This window comes from Acromyrmex echinatior, chromosome 2 (assembly GCF_024713525.1).
Source record: "Acromyrmex echinatior isolate Ae372 chromosome 2, ASM2471352v2, whole genome shotgun sequence".
Classification (NCBI taxonomy): domain Eukaryota; kingdom Metazoa; phylum Arthropoda; class Insecta; order Hymenoptera; family Formicidae; genus Acromyrmex; species Acromyrmex echinatior.
The window spans coordinates 454,569-475,897 of NC_141853.1; the positions used below are offsets into that span (position 1 = coordinate 454,569).

Below are 21,329 nucleotides of genomic sequence, written 5' to 3' on the forward strand. Positions count from 1 at the left end.
ATTACTCCGAAGCTCCAGAGAGAAATAATAAAAATGCCATTAGTGTCTCGCCGTCCCATGATGTTCTACGATGTGAGCGTTTCACCCCAGATTTCGGAATGATACATCTCATCCCCTTCGACCACTTTAACGTCTTTGTCACGGACTCTCCCACTTGTCGAGGTTAATCCTTCTTTCTTGCCTTCAGTTTTCCTATGTTCCTTCTTTTTCTCCTCGGTCCAGCGATCGAGGCTGGACGGCCTTAAAATCAGTTCACGAGCTGGAACGAAAATAATTGCATCGTGATTCTTCCTACATGTTCGTCTTCTCGTTTCTTTCTTTCTCTCTCCCTCCCCCCCCTCTCTCTCTCTCTCTCGCCATTCTCTGTTTTCTTCTGCCGTTCACACGCCCTCCTCTTCGATCCAGAACCGAAAGTATATAAATCCCCAGACGGGATAGTCGTTGAAAAATAAAGATAAAAATCTCGTGACATCGGGGTTGAATAGGAGAAACGGTGGAAAAAGGCAAATTTACGAATAAACACATCCGTGTCTCTTTATGATGGCACTTTGTGAATCCACCCCGTCCAACGCAGTTGTGTGCCGCGCGCATTATTAACTCAACCACCGGAAAATGTCAACGTAGGCAGCCCTTTTCTTATCTCTTTGCTTGTCTTTATTTTACCATTGCTAGCACCCTCTTCATCTTGCCTTTTATCTTTATCGTTTTGTCCGACCTTGTGCGAGTCGGTGAATCCAATCTGAAAATGATACCTTCCTCTGATTATTATCATAAAATATCTTCTGCATGTTCACCGTCTTCTTCCTTCAAATATGCCTTTTAAGCATAGCTATAGAAACTATTAAATATTTTGACAAATATGTTAAAATTATCACAACATTCTTGTGTTTTAAGAAGAATGTTAAAATTATCTACAAATATAGAAATGTAGAGAATACATATCTATACTCTGAATCTTATATACCGATATAGCTATCCGCTTTAAATGTCTGATAATGTTAAGTTCTCTCCTTTAAGGAAACGGAAATCGCGAAATCGGTTTACGTATGCGTGATTTCGAATAGACGACTCGGCACGCGGAGATACGATATCGGATTTCCAAACGTTTTAATCACCGTTTTTCTTTTTCCCGTCGCGATTCCTTTTCTCTCTTCTCCGGTGGAGGGAGTTCTTCCGCGGAAAGGAGTTATCACCGAAGGAAGCTACGGGCAACCGACGGTTGGCGTAGACCCGGAAAGGGGCTGGGCGCCCAGCGGGGGTTAAAACGACCCCCGCAGCCGGGGCTGAAGTCTGAAAGATAAGGTGCCCCTCTCTTCTCTCGGCCTCCTAGATTATGGAATGGCACTTTAATTACACTAATGGGAGAACCAAATGTTAATTACAATTCGAAGTCTAAAAGAGAGACGATTCGCGGGTTCAAGAAAGAGAAGCTCTGCAAGACGGAGGAAAAGATAGAGACTACGCGAGGGGGGGATGGTCCAGGAAAAGAACGAGATGAGATTTGCCTGCACAGAGGAGGGTTGCCTTCTGTGATTAGTATTATTTAATTAAAAATGCCCGATTTCTCACTATTATCCCTTCGCGTAATGTCACGCGACAAAATTTGAAAACTCGTTGGCGAGAAGTCGATCATTTTGTGTTATTACGTCAGCATTTATTGTGTTCATATCGATTTGTGATAAAATCATAAAATATGTCATCATTTAAATTGTTGTATGAAAATGGTGGTACAAGTATCATCTCATCATAAATAATAGTTTTCACGTCTTTAACAAATTATAATTATTTTGTAGAGATATCATAATACAATAATATCAATTATTATAAGCATTAACTTTCTTTTTGTTTTTTTTATCTCAGTCTTTTTTCTCTCTCTCTCTTTCTCTCTCTCTGTGTGTGTGTGTTGTGTGTGCGTGTATATACCTATATATGTGTTATTAAATTCTACTTTGTTTTCTTCACGATTATATTATATTTTCTTGTACATAAACTTGTCTTTTAATTAATATTTTCTGATGATATGAAAATAAAAAATTTAAAATTAAGATGTAATTTTATTTTTTCACATATTTTTAATAATCCGAAATTTTATAAAAAATTATAGTTTAGTTTAATTAAAAAAAAATGCAGAAAGAGATGACGCTATTTTTTAATATATTTGTAATATATGGAAAATTAATGTCTAAAAGGAATATAAAAAATTGGGAAAATTTTGTGATACAAAATCATTACGATGCAATAGAAGACAATGGAAAACTATGATAAATAGAATCATATTTGGATCACGGGGATCCATCAGATCCATTTTCTAATTCTTAATCAGGATCCACTCATTTAGCCATTTCGATTTTGGTTAGATTTCTCCATATTTTATCTTATATTTACGTGTGTATCAAGTTTCACGATTGGTTCGTGCGACAAAATTTTCCTAATTTTCCGTACTCCTTTGATGAAATTATTTTTTGAAAAAATTCGATTTATTTGATTCTTTTTTTACAAGCATACATTAGAAAATTTTCCCTAGTATTTGACAAAATTGATGTTCAACATGAACTTTGAACGTCAACGTGATAACGTCCAAAGAACGACGATGACGATGACGAGGAGTATCGACGACGAGAGACGATGCGGGCGTGAAGCGAGTTTCAATTTAAAGTTGGACGAACGTGTCGAGATTTCAATGTACAAAATGCGTATGCTAAACTCTTGGCACCCCTCGTAGCGCGCTCCCGGCCTCCCGTTTCTCTCCGTTTTCTCGGGGCTGAGAGCTCCGACAGCCAGGGCAAGCCGGGGCCCTTGACGGGCGCCGCCCGCGCCGGTGGACAAGGTCCACGCCGACGTTGCGACGGCAAAAATCAGCAAGTCTGATCAGTGGCGCCAAGTAGAAAGGGGCGCAAGTAGAACGCCGCTTGTTGTAGCATGCCCGCACGCGGGACATTCGTCCCGCGTGCACTTTGAAGTTCGTGCCCCAAAGGACAAATTACTTTTTCGAGGCGGTCACCCGGCCTTGAAACCCTTACAGAGCGCCCTTAGATCCCTTTAATGATCGCGGCTGCCGATCGAAGGTAATGCATATCAATGGACGGGACGACGAAACAAACGTCCGATACCCCGATAGTTCCTAATGACTTTCTGAATTTTACTTTTTAAAATGTCTTCCTCCGCGTCGCGACTCGCCTTTTGAGCACACTCACGATATTATTACCGTGATTCAAAGGCTCAATATAAACTTTATAACGTTGACCGGAATTACGGGTGCATCTCAATACAGCTTCAAAGGATATTATTCTTTCGTTAATATACATTTTCGTTAGAGAGAGAAAGACGGAGAATACAGTCTTTGTAATAATACACATATTACAATTTTTAAAAACATACGTCGCTGTTATACATTATATATTTATTTTTATTGTAAAATATTACGATTTAAAAGTTAGTACGTATAAAATTATTTTACTGTTTTAATTTTACTATTAATTGTTGTACCTTGATAATTTTCTGATATCAAATATTAAAAAAATATTTTTTTTTTAAAACAGTTTTTGTATAATATGAAACAACTTTCCAAGTTTTATATTTACTTATTCATTGTTGACCAACGTATAAAATAACATATCCGTCTATTTTTGTGCGCATATATGTACACGTTGAATTGTCAGAAAGACGAAATAGATCGAAAAAGACGCTTCGATAGTATGACTCTGTCTTAGATGGGCGAGAAGTTTCGCTTCAAGAGTTGGATTACCGCGCGGCTACGGGTAGATTTGAAAATTGTGGGGCCCCCAGGGCTCCCGCGGAGGACGGTGTGGCAGGGTAGAGCGTGATTGATTTTGCATACGACACAGATTGGACAGGTTTGAGAAATTGGACTGGCTTTCTGCCTGGTTTGGCCTCCTATCTCTCTTTCTTCATTGCTCTTGCCTGTTTCTATTCGTTCTTTCTCTATCTTTCCTTTTCCATCATTTTCCTTCTTTTGCACTATGATACATTCGGGATACATTCGGACCTTGTGTTCGCGCGTGTGTGTATGTGTGTGTGCGTGTGTGTGTGTGTGTGTGTGTGTGTGTGTATGTGTGTATGTTACACGTGCATGTAACTCGCTATACTCGCCATATCACCGTGCGTATTTCTACGCGGATCGAAGAAGAGTTCCCTCTCGTATCTCTTACAGGGAAACGTCGAAGGGGATTGGCCTTGAACGAGCGATTTGTGCGATCTTCGAGGATGTATTTATGAGCATTCTAGCTACCCCCGCCTGAACTTTCATATTACGCTCGCCATTTTAGAGAGTCAGTCTTGCGTGCTGTAAGTTACCGTGCACAATACGCGTGCAATATTGTTATATTATTTCTTAGTTATTCTGTAATTAAATGTTTTTTTATAGCGATTTTATAAAATGTAATATAAATGTTAACAAAAAAATATTTTTGTTGAGAGGTTCGATTTTCTTGTTAAATCCATACGAAAAGAATGGTACTGAAGTAGGTAAAAATTTAATTAGATACCGATCTCTCTGAAAATAAAATTTTTTTTGTTATATGAATATGAAAGTTGAATGAAAGAAATTACATAGAATACTTTAGCAGGATGATAATGTAAAAAGTTCTGACTGCCTAGCAACCAGTTTCGGCATCCTGCATAATTATTTTGAATGTAAAATTATTTTTTATTAGAAATATCTAGCTACAATTTTATACACTTTATTAAAATATTTTTCTCCACGCATTATAATATACATATGTTGTTGCAAGAGAATCCTTATTCCTTCCGTATACTCCATAAATCTTTTCATCGAAATATTTACATTACATTGACTATTTTTCGTTTGTTTTGGCGCAATATAAAAAATATAGTATTGTTGAAATTTTTCACGGTAGACGGAAAACGTGCAAAATACGCGTCTCAAAGTAGTACAACGTGTGATCATGCGGGAAGGCTAAGGAGGGATTGTTGAGCCATCCGGGGCCGCGCTCTCGTCTGGCGTTATCCGCCGACGTCGGAGTGGATAACAGGCCGAACGATTTATTCTAAACCTTTATCCGGGGGCGCCCTCCAAATTTATGAAAGAAGACGCCCGTTTAACCGACTCGCTCAGTCATCCCTCACCGCGGTGGTGAAGCTACCCTTCCCTCGCCTGTCTTCCACGCCTCTCTCCGTTACTCTCACGGAGCTCCATCTCGCTTCGGTTTCTCCCTCGGCTTGGCTCGACTCTCCCGCTGTGCTCGCATGTCAGCCCTTTATTTTATACCGAAGCGAGTCAGTCCGATTTGGTCCTAATATTAAAGGGGATGTCTTGGCCTTAGCACGTGATCGGGATGCCAAATCTCTTCGATACGATCGCAATTTTAGTTCTCTTCGAGCTTCGGACGTCTCTGCGAGTCGTCTCTCTTCTCGATAGTTACATTTTACATATTAATTAATTGAACCTCAACAACTGTTTCTTTATTAATTAATTAGCCGAAAGCAGCTATATAAAAAAAGACAAAGAAATGGATCTAATTGTACAAGAAAATTTCAATTCTATTATAGAGAAAAGGATACAAAACAAGTAGTTAAGTCCTTACTGTTACAAATACTGTTATATATATCCATTGGACATATTTAATAAAAATGGCAGACGCTTGTTTCAAAATCAGCTAAAATCTTTTTTTCAGCTGCAAAACCGGTCAAGTGCATTCTATTCTAATAAATAGAAATCTTTTTTAATAAATAAAAATTTTCTTATGCCGTATTATATACATTTTATTAATTAAACAAATTTTTCTTAATTAAAAAAAAAGATTTTATTGATATTTTCTTGAAATAATTAAACAAAGATTACATAATATAAGTTTATTCGTTCTTGCCACAAATATTTCAAGTGGAAAAAACGGCTTTCACTAATAGGCTATTCAATTGTTCTATATATCGTAAGTATGAAAAGTATGTGGAGTTTTTATAAATATACACATTACTTTATAATAACTGTAGATATTTATATAAATACGTACGATGTACGTAAAAAATATCTAAGCAAAAAAATAAGAACAAAATTAAGATATACGCATATATACAAAATATAATATTTGCTCTAACTAACTATTTACTTTTAACTTATACGTGACATTGATTTATATTTTGTTGTTGCGTGTTGAATTAGACATTAAGCTAAATTTATATTTTCTCCCAAGAAATCGTATTGATTTTACAAAATGACACTTCACTTACAATGTCCTAATAATAGCGTTCAAAATAATGGATTCGAACGTTGTCATTTGCTGCTCACGAGTGAATTATTCGCTCGTTTTATAATTCAAAATAACACACTTAGGTTCAACTTTAGTCACGACACATCTGTCTTTCTGCATTACAAAACTCATTCTTAATATAGTACAAGCAATTAAAGAAATGCTTTGCTTATAAATTAGGATTGACGTCGGAGGAATAATTTCACGTAATTCGTTTCCTTTTGCAGTTATACCTGAGCAAAACACGGCAGGCTGCCTTCTCGGCCGATTTGCAGCAGTCTCTCTCACGAACAGTCAGTCCAACCGCACGCCAGCAAGGTAAGTTTTTACATTACTATTTTTGCATCACGCGAGCCATTTTCCTTCCCTCTCTCTTTCTTTTCTCTTCCCATATTTTTGCGACCAAATGAAAACTGATTTATCGCGCAATATCATTCAGCTTACGCTAGAATGGTCCTAGCCGTTTTTTCATCGCTCTTGCAAAACTTTCGATGCACATGCAATTTCATTGCTTAATATCCGAACGATCTATTTTCCTTTCTCGTGAGAAAATGCATCCCAATGTACCGAGAAGATAGAAGAAAGGAAATATTGAATAGATGTAAAGCTTTAGTAAGAACTTTAATTTATATATATATATATATATATATATATATATATATATATATATGATATAATTAAAAATTTGATATTTATATAACACATAAAGAGTAAAAAAAATATATTATTTATTGATAAATATTTATATAATATGTATATACTCCGTTTTTTTTATTGAAATCATTGTTTTATAATAACATTTCGGATCTTGGTAGTTCACTTGTGGCGAATTTTAACTTAGAAATCTTCAGGAGTTCGTCACTATAGAGTGAATCTATACAAAACGAATCATATGAAAAATTAACAAAATGGCAGCTATTATTGCAGTTTATATTAGCAAAAAATTTAATTATATTTTTCTACTCATTATATGTTGTATAAATATCGTAAAACTTTTGTACGTTTAGTTCATATTTATATTGAAAAAAATCTTTTTTGTATGATTCTAATATATAATATCTTCTATCAAATGTTTTGGAACGTTCAATATTAGAATTATCTACTGTTCATCAAACGTGATCATTTTGCTATTTTTTATGTCTTACGATTTTCATAGGTTCAAGTGTAACAATAAGAACAATGATCGAAAATAATTACGGCACTTTTGCCACATATAGTCTTTCAATACAGAGTCGCATAAATAATTGAACAATATGGGAAATTGATATGATTGTGTTTCCTAAGAACAACGTCCTGCTTCCAATAAGACGCGCGTAGAATTTAAGAACATCACGACAATGCTATAGGAGCTTTCGTCCGGAGCAAAAATCGTGTTGAAAGTGATCTCTCATAATAATGGCACTTATAGAATGGCTGCGATCAAACTTTCTTCTTTCCCCTTCGTAGAAAATAGTTGTGAACGAGCACGTCGCTGTCTATATGCGGGTCGCGATTATAAGCGATCTCGATCACTTTCTGTCTATGCTTTATGGTTGAATTATCGTCGACTTATTTCCCTTACCAGTCACGAAGAGATTTATGTCCAGAACTTTTGAGTTTTTATGTAAATTATAATTACGAATAATTACTTTTGTTTATTTGGAGACACGGTAGTGTCTTAGAGCTAAGATAAGCACAACAACATTATGGCGTTCATTATATATATATATATATATATATATATATATATATATATACACACTAAAATGCTCGGATCATATTTTATTCAAAATAAGCAAAATTGGATTTGCTTCAAAGAATTTGTAACTTTAAATAAAGATTGAAGTTGAATTAAATGTAAATATAAATATATATATATGAATGTAAAAGATAAAACCAAAGATCTAGATTTCCGGTTAAAGCACTGCAATCAATTTTCGCAAATCCACTTTACTACTGAATTCCGATCTGCAGTGGAGCCTCAAGAACCGGTCAAACGGCCGGGTCTGGCGCTTTCGGAAAGACGAACGGCGCTCGAGTACTGGAAACAAAAGCCCGGCGTTTCAATTAGGCCCTTTATTAGTTAGCGATAATAGGGCCAGCAGCGGTCGGATCGACATTGGTCTGACCGGATGGCTTGGCCGGCGCTTAACCGGAGGTTACGGTGGCTTGTTTGCGCGGATCCGGCTCTCACGATATTAAGGGCTGACTAGGCAGTCTCTCTACCTCCTTGATGTTTAGAGAATCGCCCTTATCGGCGCTCTCGTGACCCTTTCCTGAATCCAGAGACTGGGAGAAATCCTTGCCGCCGGAATCCTTGCGCCTTGCTGGGCCATGCCGATTGATTTTCTTGCGCGTTGTACAAGTTCACGAGGATAAGCCGAGGAGAAGTCGTGAGATGCGGTTCTCCGACGGTGGACGGGTGGAGCGACGAGGCGCACAAGAGCAAGGAGAACCGAGGGCGAAGCGGTCGAGCTAGAAGGAGGAATTTGTCGCTGAGGAGAGCAGGTCGCAGCAGTCGCCTGCGGCGAGCCGCAACGATCCTCTCGTCCCGTCTGTCGCACTTTACCGCACGATACCAAAGAAAGAGAAAGAGAGAGAGAGAGAGAGAGAGAGAGAGAGAGAGAGAGAGAGAGAGAGAGAGAGAGAGAGCGCAGCCTGCTACTGCTATTGCTACGGGACCGTTCGAAACTAACTTAGGGCCGCCGAAACTACACTCGCTTCCCGCGCCGCAAAACGAGCGGCACGGCTAACAAGGCGGGCGCACGAAATACATTGAATATTGATTCGTGAAGGAGAGACGACGGGACGAAGCACTCTGAAAATATTTCTTGAACATTTAGCGCAGTATATGATAAATAATAAGTTCCGGAAGTTGCGGCCGGAAATTGTAGTTGCTAATGTTATTTCATGTTATGAGATAACGTATATTGTACATTTGGATGTATCATCGCTGTCACATATCTGTTGTCTCAGCTTCAAGTGGCAGTACCTTAATATTAATCTTTACAGCTAACATTCTAACATTCTTGTCTTTGATTTATCAAAATACCGTAGTTACTTTATTTCATTTTCAGAATAATTTCCGGTTTAATCTGATTTATATCACGATGATCTATTAACTAGTATATCACAATAATGACTGATGTTCTCCATATTGTCGCATACGACTGTCCACGTGGCCTGGCAAATTGCATTTATGTCACGTCGTCTCGATCCATATAGTCCGCAAAATCGGTTTTAGTGTAAACGAGGAAAGCCGGGCTAAGGGTCTCTGACTGGGTGGGAAGGTGCGGCGGGAGAATGGCTGCGACATCTTGTATTGTCAGATCCCAACGCGACAAATTCATAATTGCGTTAATGCGGGTACGGCGAGGGTTCTTGCCGCAACCACCGCAAGGCGCGCCATGGCGTCTTGCGGCTGTAAGAGAGGACGATATAGCACACAGAAGGGGCACGGAGGGTCGAGCGGCGGGAGGCGGTGGAGAGCGGTCCCTTCTGGTACGGGCTCGTTAATCTTCGGAGGATTACGCCAAGGAAGTATCGCCATTGTGCCAGGCGCTCCTCTTCGAGTCGATAATTATTAATTAAATTGGCCGAACGGGCCACTCTGCAATTTATCGACTTATCGAGCACGATTTTATGGCGATATCGTGTTTTTGGAAACCAGTAACAAATTTTTTTTAATAACTTCCAAATTTATCAGAAGTCAAGAATAATATGTTTTATGTACACATTATATTAATATGTATTTATGGTAAAGTCTTATACACTGTTAAATATTAAAGGAACAATGATAACTCAATCCCTTGAGTTAATAACATTTTGTTATTTTTAACTTCTATGTGTGTTAAAATGTAAATCAATTCATTTCTGTGGTTAGTTTCAAAGTAAACATCGCCAATATGAACGTATGCATTTAAAAATAATAAATCAAATTTGTGTCAAATTTAATAATTTTCTTGAGTTAAACTGTTTAACATTTGTTTAAAATTGTTTTAAAAATAACTAAAGTTGAGTATAATTTGACATTATGAATTTAATAGTGCACACTCTGTAAGCTTTAGATATATAATAATTATATTTTATACATATTGAACTATTTCTCCGTTATAATTTATTTTATTGTTTTTATTAAAATTAATCCTCAACTACAGCTGTGTGTATGAAAACTACACCAAGTTCTAAAGCGTTCTATTTGAAGTGCAGAATGCAAGTAAATATCCACCTTACGGCGATTGATGGAGGAAAATTTTGTCTTTTTAACAATTTAGAACCTCGTAGTACTAATTGTATAGACTGTATGTCAAACGTCTAAAATTTTCTTAAAACTTTATTATTATTATAATTAATTTATTTATTTATAAAAATTTTATGACTACATAAAATCATCATATATTCTATTTCAATCAAATATACGATTAATGAAACGCAGATGCTTTTACGATATTGCGATCAGACAGAAAAATTCGGTTTGTATCTTCTCTGGATAGGGTTAAACCAATAGTCTGGTCATTCCCCAACGTTGGAAACGTGCCGACCAATACTAAATGAAAGGCCAGTTACAAAAAAGCTCAACTTGTAGGTGCTTCATTTCAGTTGGCCGTAGACAATTGAATCATCGTCAAATCATAGCGGGAGGGTCATCAAATCTGCACGAACGGGCATGAGAGCGCGACGAGAGAGAAAGGGTTGCGCGCCGGCCGACTCAGTCGGTCGGCCGGGGATAAAAAGGACGGAATTGCGGAGAAAGCAGGAGAAAACGGCGACGAACGAACGGGCCGAAATAAAACAGTGATATCGAGGCATTTCACGCACGAGCGAGAGCGTTTAGCAGATTCAACGTGCGTGCCGGCACTCCGCCGTTTCCCTGCCGCGGTGAAACGTCCCTCTCTCGTTTCCCTCCCACCTCGATGGGAGCACTCTCATTCTCTCCATTTCTCTCGCTCCTCGTAGCGCGCTCTTTACCCTTTTCTCTCTTGCTCTATCACCCTCACCAGCGGGCCTCGCTGAAAAATACTGCTCTCGCTGACACCTGTGGCTTCGACGTTCTACATATGTGCGCACGTAGCACGTCGAGTTGCCACTGTCGATGAGTGGAAGAAACGAAGGACGACGAAATTGATAGTGAATGTCGAAAATCCTCATAAAGTCCATCGAGTGTTATGCGAAGCGTGATCGGACGTAACTTATTTTGATTGACACGATAAGTGTTTAATACGGTGAAATTGAAACGATTATTACAGATGATGAAAACTTTATTTTTGAAAACGATAATTCAATGTTTTCTGATTTTACTGTTTAAGATGCGGTGCTTTAAAAGTTTTAAAACTTGTTCGAAATATAATTTATTGAAATATCGAGGAATTTCCATCCAAAAATTATTAAACATATAAATTAAAAATAAAAGGGTAATGCTTTCTATTTTGATTTTTATACAAAAAAAATTTCGTGTTGTTATTCAAGACCAGATCATGACAAAAGAAAAATAAGCTCCATTAATGATGGACTTTGAATAGCTTGAGAATCCCTGTAATTACTTGCAATTATTTTTTTTGTTGTGACTTTGTTGCTTCATTTTTATATATAGCTTTTCGGCTAAATTACTTCTTGGATCTATGTGGACCATCAGTGTTGTATTGTAGATCCAAGAAGCAAGTATTATTTTTAGATTTAGAGAAAAGAGATCTGTGTATATCACAAAGCACAGCGCGTAAATTTTTAAAGATCATAAAAATATTTTATCCAAGCATTTCGAAAAAGTTTGTGTTATTTGATAAATTGTAACGTTACAAAGATTTATCAAATGACGCAAACTAGGATTCTTTTCGAAGTGCTTTGATATTTTTGTAAGAGTCCTTAAAAATTTACCCACTGTACTTTATTACACAGCTATTTCCAAATTCAAAAATAATTGTGATATGAATATTATATATATTGGAGAAAAATAAATAAATTACATCGTATCTATTTTTTGAAACATCGTTTATTTAATTGCTAAATTAAAATCAATTGCTAACAAAAATGTCGAATTTTAAAAATTGTATAAAATTGGATTGTGTTTCGATATACATTTCTGAAGGTCTATAGTTTATGTTATGTTTATTATAGATTTGACAATGTATATTGGAACACAATTTTGTTTTACTATAATATGAAGCGATGCTTTTGATATTATTTTATAAAAAATTTTATTAGGTGTTGGAATTAATTCGTAGCGTTTTACAAGTGATGGGAAGTACTTTCATTAATGTATTTTTTAATGCTCATGTGAAATAAATAACATTCTTTCATTAAAAAACGCTACGAATTAATTCCAACACCTAATATAATTAGTTTATTTGATAATATCCTTTGGTATGTATAGTACAACATATTTTTGACAATATATATACACACATATATATCCATACAAAATCCACAGATTATTTTTAAGAATAAAAAGTGAGTGACTGTTGTAACATTCGTACTACATACGAATATTCGTGATGTATTTCTATAGACGCTGAAGAAGCGAAGGCGAATTCGCAACGTCGAACAATTATTCGATACGGTACGTTACGGAATCGCGAATCTACCACGCTTCGAAAGCGACAAAAGCGCGCGAATAGAGGGGTTGTGCCTCGTCGCGGGTGACCGACAACGGGTGTGCATAGGAGCAACCCCTAACGCGGGCGTGAAATCAGGCGCCGGCCAGGACGTCCGTTCGACTCGGCGGCCGGCGGACAATAAGAATCGATATCTTAATTAACGAACGCCGGTGGGTCCGATGAGCGAACTTCTCGTCGGGCAGAAAGGGGGTGCGAAGGGGTGTGAAGAGAAGGGAAAACGGGGGAACGAACGCAGGGAGATCCGGACCTGCGTTTTCGATGGGGTAGCAAGGACGGCGGACGCCTGACCGGAAGCGAGAGTCTGCGGAGCCCTGCGAACCTCGTTCTACCGGAAGTGCCATTCACGCGGCCCTCTCGCTCTCGTCCGCCTCTTCGCCGATTCGGTCGTTCGTCGTGGTCGTCGTCGTCGCCGCCGTAGTCGCCGACGCTGATACGTTTCTGAATAAACAATACAACTTCCCCATAGCCGCAACCCTCGAAAAAAGTTTAGTCGGGTGGTACCGTTAAAAAAATATCCGCGATTCGATGGCGCCGAACTGAATTTTTTGTAGAATGTTGTTCGTATTCGCGACATTCTGGGACATCTCGATGATTAATAAAAAAAGATAATTTTTATCTTTAAAAAAAATTTATTTAATATAAATCAAGATTAAAAAGTTCAATACTAAATGAACTAATGAAAAGATTGAAGAAATAATATTTATCTTTTTGATGAATTAAAAATTTGTCGTTATATAATATATTCTTTATATTGATAAATATTGTATTATATAGAAAAATCTTATCAATAATATCAAATTGAAATTTTTTATTGATAACTTAATGATAATTTTTTGCTGTACTTTAATAATTAGTATATTTTTATAATTTTTTGGTAATACTTTGACATGTAAATAATAATTAAAAGATCCAATTAAGCAAGTTAAATATTTATATTAATATTTATTGGAGATTTTTGTATTTCGCAAAAATATTTCATATAAATTATGGTTGTGATTGTGATTGTGCGGAAATATACGTTTTCTTTCCGGTATGACGTCTCTCATTTATGACGAACTGTTCTGGCGGCGCCGGAGATTGAGATATCTCTGAGAACGTCCGGCTCGATTAATATCGCTGCGAAGGAAACGAGGCTGGGTAAATTAACGAATTGGAGGGCGCCCTTTCCAAGACGCTTTTACCGCGACTGGCTAATCCGATAAAGTGACAGCTTCGCACGAACCTTTTTGCTCACGCTGACATTCTGCCCGATGGGATATGACACTAAGTATTCTATATTGACTAATAAACCGCTATTCTGCGGCTTCCCTACTAACGAAGTCTTGCTCCTTTCTTTCTTTTTGTAATAATGCTGCTTCCTGGATCTTTCTTTGCTATTCACGGATGCATAATGTATTGTATTGTATTTTTACGTAATGATTTAATTTAAAAGGATTCTTGAAGCTGTCCATACGTTCGAATTAGAGATTCACGTAAATTTCCCTGCTCCACCTTCTCCTTGCGATCGTCGTTCACACTCTCGGCGTTTCCGCTCCGCTCGCCCGGGAATATTCTGACACAGGACACAGCTGGAGAAACCTCGTCAAGGCCGCATTGGTGGACGCCTCAATCAGGACTCGCTTTGGAACCCAATTTCACGAGAGAGAGACTATTTGCGCGTGCTTTGGCCGCCACTAGGTTTGACCTCTCGTTAATCACCAAAGGACCCGAAGCACGAAGGCGAGTCGGACAAGCTGTGTAGTTGACCGCAATGGCTGACCGTTGGCCCGGTGGACAAACCCTTAAGGTTACCAAGGTACAGAATACTACGATCTGATAGGGCATTTTAGAAAATCCTTGAAACAGAAGGCTTCATTTATTTTTCCGTCGTGAAATTTATCCGAACTACGAATCTCAGCACTAGCGCCAAAAAAGTGATGTTCTTCACGTGTAATCTTGAAAATTGCTAGAATGCATCCGTATTAATCGAACTTGTGGAATGAGTCAATATTTGGACTGTAAGCGATACGTTTGCCACTGAAAGCGATACGTGCAGTGATTTCACGCAGGTTGAGGCATCGCCCCGAGCAATTCTCGTTGGCTTGTACACGACGCCTAATCGCTGTATTAGCTGGCTTTGTGGTTTAAGCTATGCTATTGCCGAATTAGGGGTGATTCGCTTCGAAACACACCCTCTCGCGTTTGTGCCATCTAGGTGAACATAACGCGTGTTTGTATTTGCAACATTAGCCTTGCTAAGTTGTCCGCAATATTTCGGATACTTCACAAAGTTATCACTTTTGAATATATCTTGAATTTTCTAGGCATACCTATATATAGGAAGATCTGTCTATATTTAATAGTGTTCCTTATAACATGGAGTATATTTGTAATGCAGAGTTCATTATTGTGGTATCAGGTTTGGAATCTATTATAATTATAGATCAGAAGCATTGATGCAAATTTGATTAAAACTTCCTCCAAGTAGTTGTATCTTTCTCATCTTATAATTTAGATTTAGAATTTTTAGCATGAAAAAATAAGAAGATATTACTGTAAAAGTCGACATTAAGTTAAGCAAAAATTCAATGCCAAGTAATAAATAGTTAGCTTTATTTACGCATTTTACAGAAATGTTAGAATCACGTGAACTATTCTGACGAAACTTGACGATGTATGGTTTTCGGCAGATTTACATGGCTTGTTATACATTGGACCGCCATAGCCTCTTGGCTCATATCGTTTGTTGGTTTTGTGGTGTACCATAACGCTGCCTTCCTCGTAACCTCTTTCCCTTCTCTTGGGAAAAGCGAGCTTTTGGTAACATCGTTCACTAAAGGGCTCCTTCCGCCACGCCGCCTTCATATTATAGACACGAATAAAATCTGATCATGAGATTTACGAGAATCGTGAATTCCTGTAAATCTACAGTGTCTAGCAAAGAGAAAGAAACAATCATTTAGTTTAAAAAGTTTATGGAACATTTGTATTATGTCTAATATTTTTATTGATAAAACTTTACATTTATATTGGATTTCTTTATTTTGCAGTGATTCTATTTTCAATATATTATCTAATAATATTGTGAGAGCAATCAGCTTGAATTGAATTCAAATTGGGAAATAAATTTTTTAATTTTTTAATTCTCTGATAAAATGATGAAATTGAAAATTTTGAAGTTCTAAAACTATTATTAAAAAAAATGTAATTATACTTCTTTCTTTATTTTAATTCCAAGTTGGTCTTTGATTTCGTCGGTGTTTGCATCAACGCCTTGAAATTATTGCTTGATTACGTTGGATAAAAAGCCCAACAGTCCCCTTCGATGCAGCTTTTGACCTCGGCGTGAGTTCGACCGCAGGATCCACGCAGGAGAACGAGATAGATGAAGACGGGGAAGAGGTGCAAGAGAGAACAAGCGGAAGCACACCGCGGGGGATAAACAGAGGTGACGTAATTACCGAGATTAATGCGGCCTTGAGCTTTCGGTGGCAACCGAAGCTCCCGGTGCTTGCTTTTATCTCACAAGCTATCATCCGGTCCCGCTTCTCCTTCTCCAATCTCTCTTGCCCCCTTCGCCGTCGGAAAGTAATTTGAGGATGAGAGGGAACGGTTTTAAATTTTACTTATCCGTAGGACTTAGATTTACTTGCGTCGCTGACGCCGCGGGCGGCCAACTCCGTTTTTGGCAGGCAATGTCTGTCACAATGCTTTTGCATGATACATACGCCAGATTAAAAAAAATATATGATTGATCAATCAATCATGATCTAAAAAGATAGAAATAATATTGTCGTGTTATTTACAATTATTTACAATTGATTCTAAAAGAATATGATATATCTGTAATAAGAGACATCTATGCGCTATAATGATTTAAGTTAAATTTATTTGTGGAATTATTGTTGGTTATGTATAATACGATAGATGTAATGAAGAAACAGCATACAGATTTGCAAGCTTTCGTGAGAATCTTTTCTTCTGGACAATAGCTAAGAAGAAGAATTTTCGCTGACACCCGGCGTGGCTTCTTGCAACAATTCTCTCTGGGCGTCGTGAGATTTTCCGTAGACGACACCCGTAGTGGCGGTCGGGTGCCGAGATTTCTCCGTCTCTCTTCGTAGGCAATCCGAGAGGACGAAAGAGAAAGCAAGAGAGAGATAGGGAGAGAGCGAGGGAGAAGAGAAGTCTTCCTTTCACCAAAAACACCGGGTGCGGCTGCTCTTCCTCCCGCACTTCATAGAAGAGGGCCACTATTCACGTCGCCTCACTGGCACCCCTTTCTTTCCAACCCTCACTACCCCTCGTCGTCGTAGTTCGCGTTGTCGTCGTCGTCGTCGTACGCTGGGGTACGCCGTTGCCTGCTCGAGACAATGATATCACAGGAAAAGAGGAGAGCGTCTCGGCCCGCTTTACAACTCCCGGCGGGGCCAACGTTACCGGGGCGAAATTAATATCATAAATAATATCGTAAAAAAAATACAGCCCGCAGCGCCCACCGCCGTCACGCCGGCGTTACCGCGAAACCGTTTCTCTCGCGTCTTGATAAAGGAAACGAGAGGAGAGGTTAAAAGAGAGAGAGAGAGAGAGAGAGAGAGAGAGAGAGAGAGAGAGAGAGAGGGGCGGGAAAAAGGATGAGAGAAGAAGAAAGAAGGGAATACGCGAGAAGGAGTCTCGTTCTTAGGGGAAGTCGAAGTGCCAGTAAGATCTCGGATTAAGCGAACGTACCAAGCGCTTTCTCAGAGCACATAATCTTGAAATGCGACAGCTTTATTTCGAGAGAATTTGAATTCATTTTTATGCTACTTTTAGTCGTGGGATACAACGTGTCTCGAAAAGAAAACATCTTTTGCCACTGTATTGTTATTAAAACTAAGTAATGTGTTAAATTACAATCTCGAGGTGTTGAGTAGTATAAAACAAAAGAGTTGTTTATTTTTTGATACTAAGAAAATTAACAAAAAAAGTTAAATATGTATATAATGCTTCAATATATAATTATATTGCTTACAGAATTTATCAACAGGTAAAAAATATGTCTTTCTATTTAAAAAAATACTGAGTGCTAAGACCACCTATACATCACTTTTATCTCGAAAGCGAAGCATTTTTGAGAAAAATGTTTCCGACAAAAGTTGTAAGATTTAAAAAGATTTATTTACTGGTCATACATTCGTTTGACTTTGGGTGGCGTCGCCAAGATCAAATCAAGGTCAAATCGATTTTTTTAAATGGAACACCCATTTTTGATGCCAGAATTTAATAACTGGTGTCAAGAGCTTTTCAAAACACTGTAATAAAGTTCATTCATTTTCATTAAGTACTTTTCGAGTTACAAGGCTTGAAACTTGTAATATCGTCGGTATTATTACGCAAGGTGTCCGACCGACAGTTAAAACCTCTTGAATGTTGTTCAAGATCATGTTCTGGATAACATTTATCAAGATCAAGGCCATTGGAGAAGTTGTTTATTGAAAATGAATTTTTAATGCAAAAATGAAAATAAGAAGAATAATCTCCAAGATCAAACGGATGTGATCAGTGACTAATAGAATTTTTTAAACCCTACAATTTTTGTCTGAAGCATTTTTCTCGAAAATACTTTGTTTTCGAAACAAAAAGAGTGTATGGTTTTAGACATCTGGTATTAAATTCAGACAATATTTTTCGCAATACATTAAATTATTTATAGTGCTTGTGATGCTTAGATTAATATCAAATTATGAAGATTCTTATTAATATCGAAAATGATTAAATTTATCAATTTAACATGTGATTATATACTTTAATTCTGATTATGTATTTCAAAAAGATCTTCGCGGGCTGAAGTAGAATTGAATATGTATATAAATTCACTCTGTGAAATATTTAAGAAACTAAAATTTGCTTTAACCGAAAATATATTATTTAATTGATTTAAAAAATATTAAAGTGTTTTGATAATTGTTTTATTAAATCACTGTTTTTTTCCATAAATTATCTAATTATGATATATAATTACTATTAAGCGCTACTACATCCGTTGTATCAATTTCACGCCTTATAACTCTCGATCGTGCATATTATGCATCGTTTGCTACGCATAGCATTAGGATTCGCCTTCCTCTGCTTCTCTCATCCATTTCCTCCTTCGCAGTTTCTAACTAACAAAAGCTCCGTATATCCTGCTTGTGCTCGGGACGACAACTGACTGCGATACACGGCGATGGGTATATATCGTCGGCGCGTGTTACGGTCGTAGCCACCCTTCTCTTCGCTCATGTGGCTTGATGTTTCTCGCCGAATAGCAATATAATCACCCTGATGGCACAAAGCGGCCACCCCTACGGCGGCAGCCTCGCCGCGCCTTCCGCGCCATCAAACGCTGATGATACAGACGATACGACGTATGTATACGCGACAACGCTAATTCGCGTCATTGTCACCGTTTCTTGCATGAGACTAGGCGAAGCCACAGGTAGCTGAAACTCACCCTTGCACGTTCACACTGCGCTATCGTCGTCGTTTGTCGAAGACAGGCGTGAAATATTGTCTGGATACACTGACAATCGAGCTCCCAGTCGATGATATTTGGAGTATTGTTCCGCTGAGAGAAAAGACAAAAACGAATTCTTGATCGCAGTAAAGAATGTAATATGTGTAATTACTAATTAACATACTATATAATAAGAGAATTAATTCATAAAACCATTTATTTATAAAATTATAAAAATTATAATAGTTTATATTGTACAAATATAATTTTTTATATAATAAACTCATATTTTATCATTTTTTTCCCCCCGTTAATCATTCAACAATGATTGTTGAGAGCTATTTTTAAGTTTTTAGAGATTTTTTTTTTCTTGAAGTACGTAATCGTGCACCATATTGTAACAGACTTAAATGATTTGGTATTATTAAAAAACATTTGATTCGCGGGTCTCGAGAAATTCATCCATCAGAAGAAGTAGCCGCTCATTAAGATTCTGGTTGTTTGCCAGGATGTCGGACTTCGAAGATCTCTTCCGTGGGTAATTGCATCCTCAAAGGGTTAGTCATTGAAGTGTAGCCCGCGGCAAACCTAAGAACCTTAAATCTCTCTAGAGCATCGCGCCTTTTCGTCTTTTCGGGGGAGAGATGTCTTTTCCTCGAGAAGTAGGGTTGTCTTCTAATGGAATTAAAACTAAGCTTACAGATAGCAAAAGTGTCGTTTATCATGATAAATATTTCGTTATCTATATTCTTGTATCTGTTGACAGACGTACATTTTGTCGTTAAATATTTATCAGAATTTTTTACATTAAACGTCACATTTTTGATTAATTTCATTTACCCGATTAATTCATATAATACTTCAATACTTTAGAAAAAGAAAATATTCTTCACTTGCCATTAAATCTGTATTGCTTGTTACTTTTCACGGAATTAACTTTTTCCTTCAAAATTTACTCGATCAATTCGGTTGAATATATGAACGATCATTGCATCTGAAATAAATGGGTTAGAAACTATTGGCGCGCGCTTCCAAGTCATCTAACATGTTGCCAGATTAAATTGGCCTTAGCCATGAAAAATTCTCTACGCGATATAGTTACAAATGTCTTTTTTACATCTATTTTACATCTATAATGATTTGCACGTAATTTTTCAAATGCTATGAAAACTATTTATAATTCATTTATAAAACTATTTATAATATTTTTCAAAGCATCTATGGAAAAGTATTAGAATATATAAATAATATTAAGAAAATAAAACATTTTATGAAAGATAAGTTGAATAAAGCTTTTTCAATTTTGTGAAAAGTGTATTTAATTTTAATCTGATGACACCTTCATGAAAAATATTCATTGTGTCTCTCAAATAGTATAATAATTGCCACCTTGAAAGCGGCACGAGGCATTTAAAGGATATTGAGAGAGTTTTATTTTTATCCATTCGGCTTCACTTCTTGCTGCGACCTTAGTGGCATCGTAAACCGTGAGTACATAAACGAACTGAGTCAATAACCGGCGGCGTGGAATCTCCCACAGGCAAGACTTTACTACAATTCGCATTTTCATGGCGGATGGAGTTACGGTTTATTAAAAGAAAAAAAAAAGCTTTGACGTTTGTACTCTGTGAATGCCTATAAAAAATGCCGTACATTTAGAGAATGCATCTACGTGTTAACTTAAAAACGTAAAACTTTAGTCTTTACTAAATCATGATCAAAGCAGAAGTGATAAAGAGTTTTATAAATTAAATAAAAATAAAAAACGATATTGATCAGACATTGAATTATGAAATTTTTATCGTAATTTTTATAATTTTTAACTTACATGTATTACAAAACTTAGTTCTATTGGACTCTCTAAAAATTTTAGAGAGTTTGTGAAAACATTCAAAAGAGTGAAGTCTTACATTAAAAAATTAAAAATTGAGCCACTTTTTTCAGACTTGATTTCAGACTAAATTTTCACTTTTTAGAATGAAATCCTACTTCAAAGAATTTAAGCAGAAATATTAATTTTATAAAATAAAAATTTTCAGAAGAATTCTTTCTAAACCT

General features: G+C 37.0%; 1 protein-coding gene across 9 annotated transcripts in view; it reads left to right on the plus strand.

The window, feature by feature from the left end:
- Positions 1–21,329, plus strand: part of LOC105148601 (uncharacterized) — a 344,598-nt gene that overhangs the window by 200,598 nt on the left and 122,671 nt on the right. For all 9 annotated transcript variants that reach the window (XM_087402879.1, XM_087402885.1, XM_087402877.1 and 6 more), the window contains one exon: positions 6,455–6,545. In XM_087402879.1, the coding sequence (XP_087259005.1) occupies positions 6,455–6,545 (91 nt within the window). The remainder of the gene's footprint in view (positions 1–6,454; positions 6,546–21,329) is intronic.